The 13,453-nt window shown below is 42.2% G+C and overlaps 1 protein-coding gene across 4 annotated transcripts in view; it reads left to right on the top strand.

Annotated features, from left to right (window-relative positions):
* Positions 1-13,453, top strand: part of LOC109477844 (acetylcholinesterase-like) — a 23,410-nt gene that overhangs the window by 4,718 nt on the left and 5,239 nt on the right. For all 4 annotated transcript variants that reach the window (XM_019779264.1, XM_019779261.1, XM_019779262.1 and 1 more), the window contains 2 exons: positions 6,914-8,436; positions 12,890-13,065. In XM_019779264.1, coding sequence (XP_019634823.1) covers positions 6,950-8,436; positions 12,890-13,065 — 1,663 coding nt within the window. In that variant the 5' untranslated portion in view covers positions 6,914-6,949. The remainder of the gene's footprint in view (positions 1-6,913; positions 8,437-12,889; positions 13,066-13,453) is intronic.

Here is a 13,453-nt window from a genome sequence, read left to right as displayed (position 1 = left end):
AGTTTTTGCCCTTCCCTTGACTGTCTCTCTCTTCCTGCGCAATTTCAACTTCCATTAACGCTTGGCGTGTGATCTTAGCTCGCAGTTCAAGCACGGAACATTGAAGAGAAGATTGCGCTCTGCTATTAAACCTGGACAGATGACTGTTACCAGAGAGAGGTCCCTTGAAAGCGTATTAGACGCAGCGCGTGAAACGCCACTACAAAGTCGTTCAAAGCGATTTCAAAGCAGCCCGAGTGGCCAAAAATCACAACTGAGATTTATTCTCACAGCGTTTCAAGACATCTGGGACATTGGAACTTTTCGGGGGTGGATTAAGTTTATTTGACGGAGGAAACGCTACATGCCAGCGCATTCCTATTACGCTGTTTTAACGTGTTTCTTTGCCATCGATCGGATATTGGCCTGATGACGCCTCATTAGTAGCGAGAGAAGTTACTCCGAAGCACTCACATCAATCTGTAGGCAATGCCACGGCTGCGAGCGCAGAATTAGCCTTAAAAGCACGTTCCGGCGCCGCCTAATGGCTGTAGATGTGACGTGACATAGTGCTGCGGGTTATTAGTACGATGGCATGCATCTACCCTACCCACCCATCCGTGCAGGGAGAAGCACCCGAATCAGTCTACGGTGAATGCACGCGCCATTACCCCGCTGCCACCAGCCTGCCGCTCCTGCAGAGATAATCAACCAACTCGCCAACGAGGCATCGCCGGGCGTGGGAAGAAATGGAACTGTTTAAATCAAACCGGCGCAGGGAATGGCCGTAAAGAGAGAGGACTTAATGAGTTTAAGGGAAGCCGGGCTTTCACAGATGGTCGAATGTGCCACCGGTTCACGCCGTCTTCTCGCCCTGCCTACAGCCTGGTAGATCAAAGACGTGATTTTACAAGGGGAAATGAAGGACGACAATAGACTAGAATTGGGAGAGAGGGCAGAACGCTTGACTGAACCACTTTCATGGCGATGTGAACGCTGCAATGGCTTTTACAGAATACAATACCTGCGTGCATTTTACTTCACGGGCACTTTAAAGTTTGAACGCTTAAAGTTTGAAAGTAAGTAAACAAGCCGTATCAAACAATAACTAAATATTGTTTTCCATGAATACCCAAGGCATAGTATATCCATTAATGAAAACTATACTGTATGTGATTTTGAAATAAAGCTTTCAATTATAAAGTCACAGCATGAAAACATGGTTGAATGGCTACGTTGTAATTCATAGTTTCTAGGTCTTAATTTATGACTACTATGTGTTAAACTTAAAATTCTAACGGCAGAGAAATTCGTCATTACGCACCGGAAGCTCAACGATGTGTATGGCAGGGTACGCATATTACACAGAACAGCAATTTCATAACATTTACCGGAAATTAATGATGTTCATAAAATCATAATCTCAAACTATATATTGCAGCTACATATCAAGAGATGACTCATATCTTGCATCGCTGAGTCTGTATCCTACTGGAAGAGACCGTGTGTTGCGGGTCTCCCTGTAAAGTGTTGCCCCTCGTTTGCTCCCCGACTACGCGGCTGTCAAGTAGCATCTTCCTGTATATCCCCCTCTCTGGTCCGACGGAATCCTTCCTGATAGAAAATGGCCGAACCTGTCAGGAAGAATCAAGCGGGGAAAACGAGAAGCTAACACCGTTCGGTAATTTCCTCTCAGCGGGATGCGGGTTCAATTTGGTCGGTGACTAAGGCAGCAGATTGCCGGTGAGATGAAAGAGTGGAGGTAATGCTTGTCTCCCTTCACGGTCGATGTTGTTTTTCACGGTTGGAGGAATGTGTGTGTGTGTGTGTGTACGTGTGTGTGTTTGTGTGCGTGTTTGTGTGCGTGTTTGTGTGTGTGTGTGTTTGTGTGCGTGTTTGTGTGTGTGTGTGCTTGCATGTGTGTGTTTGAAACATGTAGTTCCATCTAATGTTAAACATTATTAAAAAGACAAAGAGGACATTAGCGTTTATAATTTGGCCATTTCTTCTAAATGTTGAACATCTTGACTGAAGTCTCAATGGCTTACAAAAGATCCTTAATCACTAAAAGCGGAAATATTTTACTATACAGATTAATAGTGGGAGCTTGATATAAACGAAATTGATAATTATAATTTTGAAATGTACGAACATAAAAGATAATAACGATGATAAACATAACAACATGCACATGATGTGCCAAATAAATTTAAATGATCAAAATTAATATAAGTACAAAATTTGCAAACAACGTTCGTCATACGTTTTGTTAAAAATGACCAAATTTCGTGCAAGACTTATGTCCCTAGAATAACGTTACAGCTATAAAAGTAGCCCGTAGGTGATGTGATGCATAGCAACATGCATATGATGTGCCAAGTAAATTTAAATCATCGAAATTGATCAAAGTACAGACAAATTTCGTTCAACGTATTGTTGAAAATGTCCCCAGATTTCCCCAAGACTGAAAGACGGATGCCCCTAGAATAACGTTACAGCTAAAAGTATCCCGTAGTTGATGTGATACAGTACAGGGGGCATGTACGGCCGTTCATCAGCCTGTCTCGTTGCATTTGCAGACGAGTCTGCGACAAATGGACCGTGAAAATTGAAATATTTCCACCCCTTTTTATTTCCCCTGAGACCAGAACACACATTCTCCGAGAAGCACGGTTATTGTCTCAGCGTTCCAATGTTCTTTTTGCAGATCAATATTAGATCAAGCAATTCTATGCCAAGGCAACTCGTTCCGTTTTATTTCAAAGAGAACTATAGAATGACATTAGAGTATTCTAAAAGAAGTATCAATAGCATTCAATCTGTGTATTTTAATTCATTTATATTTATACAACATAGACTGACTATTGCTTGCATGTATTGTGGCTGCTACCGAAGGTGACTGCCTTTCTGCAGTTTATACAGTTTTATAGGTGTAAAGAGGGGAAATAATACTTGATGTGAAATTAGGCATGCTAGCATTTGGCCTGAATTGTCTTTACTACAAGTCTATGCTTTCTGCAGCAGTATCTGTATACAGTAGCTGATATGGCAGCCCTTCGGTGTAACACACATAAGGGCTTTATTGCATGTCTCTGACGATATCCACTCTTATCACAGAGTGTAGAAAAGTTACCAACTGCTAAATATAACCACGAGTTTCCAGCTCAGTTGAACGTAAACGCACCACGACGATCATTTACATGAACTAGTAATCTTGGGGATTTTTTCCAGCCCAATGTGAGTCTCGCCAGACCAGAGAGCTAATCCCGTGGTTTAAGTTGTGAAATGTGATTGTTATCTCCGCTAACAAACAATCATCCCTCCTACATCCACCAGTGGCTCATGAGTTCTGGCTTTTGTCAAGGTCAAACCTGGGGCCGCTGATATGTTTTTCTCCTACCTGACGTGAATGTTCAAAAGACTCTCAGAGGATTTCCCAACCCAACAAGTTAAAGGCATCCAATGCGATTTCAGGGCAGCAAAACTGGAAATATTCTGAATAAGGCAATCTTTGTGATATTGACACATACTGCTTCACATTAGCACATTTGAGTCAGTATTTCATACTTTGGGCTTTTAAAACTGCAGAAACAAGCCCGGAGATGAGTCCTTTATTTTCTGGGTGGTACCCTAAATATCAGCCAAGGGCCCTTCCAATGACCATTTTTCGTCAGAATTTTTGCCTTTAGGGTCAATATACATTGGGATAGTGTGGTTTCCAAGCCATAGAAACTGCACTGGATGCCTTTAACAGAAAGTAGGGAGTTACCTACACAATCTAAGTCAAGTCAAATCAAATTAAGTCAAAGTTATTGCACAACGATTGTAACAGATACAATGTATGGCAGATAATAAGATTACTATCTGGTATGGGTCTATCAAGATTCTACATATAGGTTCAACGGGTACTATATGTTTGGCAGAATGTTGAATAGAACTACTGACTAAGAGCTTGTACACCTCTACAAGTGCGTGCTAAGTTACGCTATACTATGTTTATAAAGGGTACAATGAGCAGTTTTATATATACCATACGGGTTCTACGAGTACTATACACATATGCCAAGCCTCAGCAGGTTTAATCTTTATCATATTCCAGTTGGTTCTGCATCGTTAACTCGGATATTTATGTTATCATCTCAATACCACGATTGCTTTGGACGTCTGAACTTCATAAAGTTGGACTGTATGCTGTTTTAATTGTACAGCTATTTATGCATTTCGATGTAACTTTACCTGCATCTAACTGTTGTGTTATGTTTTATAATGTGTGGGGCACATCATCAGCTAAATTTGTTGCTTGGTGCTCCACGTGTATTGTCGTTGCAATTGTATTCGGAATAAAGAAAGAAAGTTGAACTACTACTAGCTTGCTTCTTCACAACCTTGTATATGAGTATGTTATATGTACAGGGGTTGCAATATGACTGACAGTAATACTTACGCCTGAACTTTATAAAGTTAGAATTGAACTACTTGATTCTCCACATCCTTGTATGTAAGTATTCAGGGTTTGAACGTAAGTGACAGTAATACCTACAAGGACGTGCGCGTAATTGGTAATTTACTATCAGTCATGGTTAGACGTGGGAGGATCATGCAAGCTGCCAGCTCCTGATCCACCGTCTGCCAAATAAAGATTTTAAAAGTCAAGATAGGACCAAGTTGCCAGGAACTGATTGCCTCGGCTTTGACGTTTAATTGGAAATGCTTGAAATAATCACCGTCAGTGAATAAGATATGGTCCCGCAAAACGCCAGGGAACGCACGTACTGCACTGTGAGATACTTACTCTTCAATATTGGCTGACATTGGAATATTACAAAAAAAGTGATGGGTAAAGAGGAACGTGAATGATATTCCTCGTCCTATCTACTTGTAATTAGTTTCATATGACTGCACATCGTCAAGAGTCTTCAATATACTCTCTGTAATGCATACTAATTCTATGAAATGCGCTGTTCGTGCTCTTGAAAAACGTGCCCCTGTCAGTAGTCAAGTGCGTATTACTTGCTTGGAAGAGCACGTCGCCCATATGGGATACGACTAAAACATCCACACGGCTCGGAAACAGATGAAGCTCCACGCTTCAAAGTTATCTATATGACACAGCGACGGTCTACCATGCCCCCTGTCGCCCCTGGTATTAGCTGCCTCTTCGCTGTTGACAACACAGAACTCAAACTTCCCAAAATCGCGACAATCTGTAAGAGAAGAGAATCCAGGAAAGTCATGTTCGCGGAGAAATGTTGACCCTGGGGTAGACGTGGCGTCTTTGATGGTGGTATGCACCACGTGTGGGATCAAGTAAATAAGATGTTTGCCGACCTTTGGCATCCCAAAGGTGGTGCGGCCTGTTAACCCCGATGATGTTGAAGGGTCAACCGTGTTTGATGTAAAGGATACAGACTCTAACTCAGCGACGAGATGAGTTGCTTGAACGCACGAGCGATTGTGAGACCCTCCCACAGCGGGTTACCAAAGACTTTGCGTGGATAGGCCGTCCTATCTATCACCAAGGTATGAGGCACTGGAATACTCATGTTTTGCAGCAGCGTAAGTAGTACTGTTTGTACAAGAAAAGTCAGTGATTTTGTTAGGCGCGTGCAGTCAGCTCTAACTGTGAAAGGTTGATGCCATGTAGTTTTGAGGCAGATGTACGTTGACATAGTCACATGGCATAGGGACTAAAATTCGAACAAAATGACGATGATATGCAGAGAAATGTTTAGTGTATGAGAAAATATCCTCTGAACATGGATGTTTTTTCATCACCACATGTACGTGTATGAGTACATACCGACACATTAATTCCACAGTTGGCATAATATTTTATGCGTAGATTGTAGTTATACGTGTACATCAGCCATTTAGCTGCACTGTGTGGAGTACTTTTGAAACAAATAATGTCTGCAAACAGACTGTCATCCATTGTTTAAACATGTATCCGTTAGGTCAGAATGGCCCGGGTTATAACACACAGCAGTTCGCCATCCTGTGGCACGACCGTTTGTCAAAGCGATGATGTTACAAATGGTGGTGGCTCCGCGACCTTTCTGACAGGAATAAACTCACATTTCGTGCACTGCATATTGATGCTCAGTATAAAAAATAGTGTCGGTATCCACGTGAACTCAATTGTATTAAACACTGTCTCTATGTATGAAGTACTATGTACGTATAAGGGTTAAACAAAGCATACACATGGTGTTACCCTAGGAGACTGATTAAGCCATGAAGACAATGGTAAATGAGATACGTTCTACATTACAGTAATGAAGCAATGTGATATTAGCGCTGGCTGTAATGAGTTTGGTAAGCCCATTCCTCTGTATTAAGCCAATGAGACATACCCAACCACATTAGTGCAGCGGTATTGATTCATTGATTTTCTACCTTGACCATGACGTAAAGATTATGGTTGGCAGCTTTTGGTGATTACGTTTAGGAGGTGGCTCACAGTAGAGACACTGCATTCACGGTGGTTTAGCCGATGATGTATTGGGCTGCAATAAAACTGAGAAACACTGTCGGCCCGTGGAGACTTGAATGCTCATCTGCCGTGGATTGCATGGGCCACGCGATGGTCTATCGAATAGTCTTCCCCCAGTCTGTCATTGTCAGTAGCTCAGTGACCACGGGGCCGGCCAGGTCCTGTACAATATCTGGGGAATCAAATATCCCAGCCAGATAGACATATCTTTCTCAGCGGGGCTAGGTACATGCTCCAACTGAAAACCACCCTGCGTTTTCTCAAGATCATAATCATCGAAATCTAATATTGGTTGCCTCTATGTGCTCTGTGATATTGGACTTGGGAAGGGCTTGTTCGCATCAATACGTACCCATCGAAGTATGTATTTGATGTATTTGGCCCCTCTACATAATTGAATTGTCCAGACTGCTGTAGCTGACTGTTGTGTCTTCCTTACAGATTGGCGAGCGGAAGGCAGGCTGAGAAGGGATCACCATGACAACTGGAGGGGGTGTACGTTTGGTGCTGCTGTCAATCACTCTGAGCGTGGCGGTGGCTCAGCGGACGGTCATCGAAACGACCACGGGTAAAGTACGGGGGAAGGTGCTGAACCTGTACGGGCGGCAGGTCGTCGCGTTCTTAGGGATCCCCTACGCGGAGCCGCCGATAGGTCCGCTGAGATTCAAGCCGCCGCAACCTGCCAAGAACTGGACTTCCGTGTTCGACGCTTTCCAGTACGGCAACTCCTGCTACCAAATCAAGGATACCCTATTTCCTAATTTCACGGGTTCGGAGGCTTGGAATGCCAACACCCCGCTCAGTGAAGACTGCCTGAAAATAAACGTGTGGATGCCCAACCCTCCACCTGCCGACAAAACAGTCATGGTCTGGATCTATGGAGGTGGGTTCTGGTACGGGACGGCGTCTCTGGACTATTACGACGGAAAGACGATTGCAGCTATAGAAAACGTTGTCGTGGTGTCGATGAACTATCGTGTGGGTTCGCTGGGGTTCCTGGCACTGGGGCATCAGGACGCACCCGGGAACATGGGCCTCATGGACCAAAACCTTGCACTACAGTGGGTACAGAAAAACATCGCCTTCTTCGGAGGCGATCCGCAGAAGGTGACCATCCTTGGTGAGAGTGCCGGCAGCGTGAGTGTGGGCTATCATCTGCTATCGCTAAAAAGTCGAAACCTTTTTACAAGGGCAATCATGCAGAGCGGAGCCCCGAATTGTCCGTGGGCGTTTATAACAAACAAGGAGGCACTTCGAAGAGGGAAGGCGTTCGCACGCGCGGTGGAGTGCCCTACAACAGTCCCACTGGACCAGACTATAGAGTGTCTGCGATCAAAGCCAGCAGAGTACATCATCGCTAAAGAGTGGGTCACATCGGACCCGATCTTCAGGTTCCCTCACGTCCCTGTTATTGACGGCACGTTCATCACAGAAGACCCCAAAACCTCCATAAGGAGGGGAAACTTCAAGAGGTGCAACCTCCTGGCCGGCGCAGTCAAAGACGAGGGGACGTTCTTCCTCATCTACGGAGCACCAGGGTTTTCCAAGCAGACGGAAAGTTTGATAAGTCGCTCGCAGTTTCTAGAGGGGGTCAAGATGTCTGTACCAGAAACGAACTCCTTCGGCGTCGACGCCATAGCCTTTCAGTACACCAACTGGTTGAAGGAGAACGACGGCGTGAGCAACCGGGATGCCCTGGATGATGTTGTCGGGGACCACAACGTCATCTGCCCGCTGAACGACTTCGCACACGCCTACGCGTCCTTCGGACAGTCTGTGTACAAGTACAGCTTCGAGCAGAGGGCGTCGAACCTGGTCTGGCCCAAGTGGATGGGAACGCCGCATGGCTACGAGATCGAGTTTCAGTTTGGACTGCCTCTGGAACCCAAGAGGAACTACACACGTGACGAGGCCAACTTCAGCAGAAGGATGATGAGGAACTGGGCTAACTTTGCACGGACCGGGTAAGTCTTGTCTTCCGGCAATCTACTCTCATTTTACATGTGTTTACGTAAAAAAAATGACTATGATATATGCGAAAATACAAAGGTACGTGTTGTAACGACAGAAAGATTCAAAATATCAAACTTAATTAGATATTCACATTTGTAACATATGATATATAACAAGTTATGTAAAAGTAAACCCCCAAAACATGTATTTTATAGTGGTCCTTGTGGAAAGTTCTGATAGTCAAGAATGTTGCTGGAATCTATCATTTCAGGTAGATTCTTTGCAGGATAAAATGAAGAATAAAATAAAAATGCCACATTTGGTAGCAGACATTCATTTAATGTCCCCTAACCTATTAGTTTGTTATCAACAAAATACGCCTTGGCTAAGGAATAACAATACTTCTAAATAATTAATTATGTTTAAATGTGATCTATTCATCATAACCTTGTTGACCCTTCTCCCTTATGCTGTTGGAATCCTGTTGAAATCTAGACTCATAAATGAGTTCATCTACTTTACTTGACGAGGCTTTGACCCACTCGGAGTTACCGAGTCGTAAGAAGTATATCTTCTGTCCCTACTTTGTCATCTTGTCGCCGTCCACTGTCACCATGGCGCCATCTTGCCCCTGCCTCGTGATGAGGTCACCTGGAAAGAAGACATCTTTCATGTCCAAATGATCAATCTTCCATTGGTCGACAACGACGCAAATCATTCTATATTTCCTGAATCATATCTCATCTCTTCTTTTGCTCTCCATGTTTTATGATCAGCTAGTATATGGCTTTATGCAGGTGCTATCAGCCTTTCTTATTCAGGTTTAAATAACAACAAAGGAAAATTTTGAAGTAGGTGGTACTAGCCAATAGTTTGAATAGAACTTTTACTAAAAGCTGTATAATTAACACTGACAACTTAACTAATTTACTCTTTGTTGAAGAAGTATACACCTTTACGAACCTTCAACATCAAGTATTATATCGTGATGTAAATATTTCTTGGTTACTTCATTGCTACCATTCACCACATACTCTCTGACTACGGTGAAACTCGCCTATGTAGCTACCTGCATGTTTTCTACTTAGTCAACAATAACGGATAGTCCCTAGTCATAACCATGACTGTACAAAACAGCGACAAACGACGGATGACGGCATGTAGACTGTAGAATGGCCGGGGTTAATTAAACATACCGGGTGATGGCATTCTGTCTCACCATCTGTGTATCAACGACGGGAAGAAAAACCGCATTTGTCACGTATAGAACATCCTTTTATGAACTTGCTTTTGTCAATTTCTTTCGTCAATGATACGGTACACATCATTGAAATGACATAAAGGTACGATATATGATACTGAGAATATATGGTTGAAGTTCTAGTGTCATAAAATGATGACAAATGCCTTATATTGATGTACGTTCTCCATAGTCTTCCCAGATGCTGCACCGTTACCGATAGTGCTGGCTGCCAAGGTTTAGGTTGATAGATTGTACTTAAGCTGCCGAATTAGAATTTGTGGCAACTACTTATACGATTACATTTGACAACATAGCTTTAGAATAACAAATTTCCCTTTTAATACCCTGCCCATTGCCCATACTAAATTCATCTTGGGAAAGTGGGTTACAAAATGCACATTGTCCATTGCTTTTGTAAAATCTCCAATGGTTTGTAAATTCGATGAACATATGAAGAAGCTGTAGTTAGAAATAACAGCGTGAATTAGAAATTGTAGCAGCTACTTGTACGATTACCTTTGACAACATAGCTTTAGGATAACAATTTTTTTTTAATCTTCAACGGTTTGTAAATTCCTGATCCACTGATGAAAGTGTGAAGAAAGCTAGCGCTGTAGTTAGAAATGACAGCATGGATTCAAGAGAGCTAATGAATTAGAATTTGTAGCAACTTCTTATACGATTGCCGTTGACAACATAGCTTTAGAATAACAATTAAAAAAAAATCTCCAACGGTTTGTAAATTCTTGCTCCACTGATAAGAATATGAAGAAAGCTGTAGTTAGAAATGACAGCATGGATTCGAGAGAGCCGGTGCATAATCTCATAACAGAACGTGTGTTACAAAATGCACATTGTCCCATGCTTTTGTAAAATCTACAACGGTTTGTAACTTCTTGCTCCACTGATGAGAATATGAAGAAAGCTGTAGTTGGAAATGACAGCATGGATTCGAGAGAGCCGGTGCATAATCTTATAACAGAACACGCACGGGTTACAAAATGCACATTATCCCATGCTTTTGTAAAATCTCTAACGGTTTGTAAATTCTTGCTCCACTGATGAAAATACTAGTATGAAGAAAGCTGTAGTTAGAAATGACAGCATGGATCCGAGAGAGCCGGTGCATAATCTCATAACAGAAGGCGTACAGAGACGAATGCTCCCCAGCCGCGTCCCCGATCCCGTGACAAACCGCCTTCACACGCTCCCATTTAGGCACGGGCAGGATCGATCCCACTTCAATCATGGAAACGAATCGCTTGTCCGGGAAGGATGAAAATGGATAAAATACTGCCATAAAATAAAGCACCAGCGCCTTGTGGGTCCCTTGTTGCGCGCGGGGCAACTGATCACAGCTAGAACAGAGGTTCTAAATTGTACTTGCTACGGGCGATGTATCACACAGAAGTATCTCCCCACCCCTGTGACAACACAGGGATTTGGGTAAACCAGTACTGCAGAACTATAAGTATGATACATGGATGTACTTATGGATATAACATGGGAAGTAAGTGAAATACCGTCCCTCTCAAAAATGTTATCATCCAAGAATGAATGAAAGAAAAGATTGAATATATGGTTGATGAAACCGGTGCTGTAGTTTGTTGATTATGATGATGAATCTTTGTAATAATGTGTCTATCTCAAGATATTCAAGTAGGTTTATGGCTCTTTGTACAAATTTCAAGATATTTAGGATATCTACACGAAAACACAATGTTAGTTATCTGAAAGGACACAACTGTATTATTGAAACTCCAATGTTTGATATCTTGCCCTGTTTTAGCTCTGATCATTTCCAATTCAGCAAATTAAAGTAAGAAGATTTACGTTAGATTCTACCATATACATCGTTCATCGCAAAGTATGAAAAATAGTAATCTCAGTTTTCAGTCCTGATATTTTTCATATTTGTCGATGCCTCGGATTGAGCAAATGTTTGCTGTCGGATGTAACTTTAAGCATATATGCTGAGAGTGTTATCAGTCTTAAAATAAACTGGCAGGGTGTTGGAAAACACCACATAGGTTTTACAAGTAGATGTCGGTATGTCGATGGAATCAGGCACAGCGTATTTTGGTAGCTTCTCGATGTTTCTGGACTATTAGTGCGAGTTGTACAAGCTATGAGAACAGAGTTGTTATGCAAAATCCTAGATCTATTTTAATGCCTGCTATTAGTTATGGCAAAAGAGTATTTTATCAGTTATTCATGATACGTATACAGAATATCAGAATCTTGCATGTAAATGTCACTGGAAAGATATAAATAGTATAAGTTACATCAGTTGTATATTTGGGTTAGCAGTAATCTTCTAATAATAACTTTCAATGACGTACGTATATTGTATGAAGGAGACAGATGTCGACACTCTTATAATGAGCCATGCTAAATTTAAGTCCGCTTAAAGAAAGAATCACAATGACCTTTTTCAGCCGCATTTTCCATCGTGACTGCCCCCCACACGAGAACATGTGTGCAGACAAACACACCAATGACAAGTGACAACACCGTACTGTTGTCCGGCCAAACACACGGCTTTATTTGTGTGTTAGTGCGGCAAATAGTGCCTTTATAATCACGTCTACTCAGAAGATGTTGCTAAGCGTTGTTGACGTCATTGATCAGGCTGATTGCGACCTCTTGGCATCCAGGTCCACTCACAGTGTCTGGTACTGTGTTAATAAAGACCACAACAAGTAATTTTTATGGATGACATCACCGCGTATTAATTTTCGCCTGATTTGAAAAAAAAACAATGTTGCCTTCTGAAAGTGGTCAACATGCCGGAAATGGGCAAAGATGTCTGCTGCCATGCCATAACGTGGATGGCAGATAAATATGAAGAGAGGAGACACGACAAGGCTCTGATTTATTGTTTTGTCTTTTACTTTGATGTAGTGAAGGATTTGTATGTCATGTTCACTGAATCAAAACTATTTGTACAATGATTGAAAACTTTTATTTTTCAGTGACAAATGGATGTTGTAATAGTTGGCAGTAAACATAGCACAATATAGGCATCATTTCTTGTTTAACAAGGTTTTGATATCAAAATTTAAAAATGCAGGAACCAGGAACCTTTTTTGTCAGCCTTGTTTTTTTTCGCCCTTTCGCATAATTTAGATTTGGAGTCTGCGGAGGATGTTATCCATTAAATTCATTTGCTGTGGCCTAAAGGTTGATCTTACCCCCTACCCCTCTTCTCTACCCCACAGGAACCCAAACAAGGAGTCGTTTCAGACGTACAGTCAGGAACTGTGGCCCAGGTACACCGTGAGCGGGAGACAGTTCATCACCCTGGACATCAACCCGCCAAAACTCGGGCAGGGGCCCAGGATAGACGAGTGTGCGCTGTGGTCAGAGTACCTTCCCAAACTGACGCGCCAAACAAGTAAGCACTTTTGTTTCTGTGTCAGTATTAACCAGGCAAATATTAGATAACTGTATGTGGGCACTAGAGACACTACACGTAGTATAGTTTCAGCACGATACGATACATATCTTAAAGTTTATATTGCCATCATGCTGTACACAAGTGTACCATATTATCACGCATGTTAATGATGACAGTCATCTTCGAATGCGAAAGACTACCAAGAATGGTGACCTTTAAAGTTTACATCATGATTGTTCTGCGACTGTCACTACCATGTGGTTCATAAGCTAAAATGCTTGGTGTCTTGGTGTTGCTCATTGTTGTGTTTTCCTACTCATTCTTAATCCGAGTATTTCTCCATTTAATCAACTCTATGTGTACGTATAGAGTATATATATATATA

This window comes from Branchiostoma belcheri, unplaced genomic scaffold, assembly GCF_001625305.1.
Source record: "Branchiostoma belcheri isolate BF01 breed outbred unplaced genomic scaffold, Haploidv18h27 scaffold41, whole genome shotgun sequence".
Taxonomy (NCBI): Eukaryota; Metazoa; Chordata; class Leptocardii; order Amphioxiformes; family Branchiostomatidae; genus Branchiostoma; species Branchiostoma belcheri.
The sequence above is the reverse complement of the archived record's forward strand: the minus strand, read 5'-3'. Positions and strand labels throughout refer to the sequence as shown.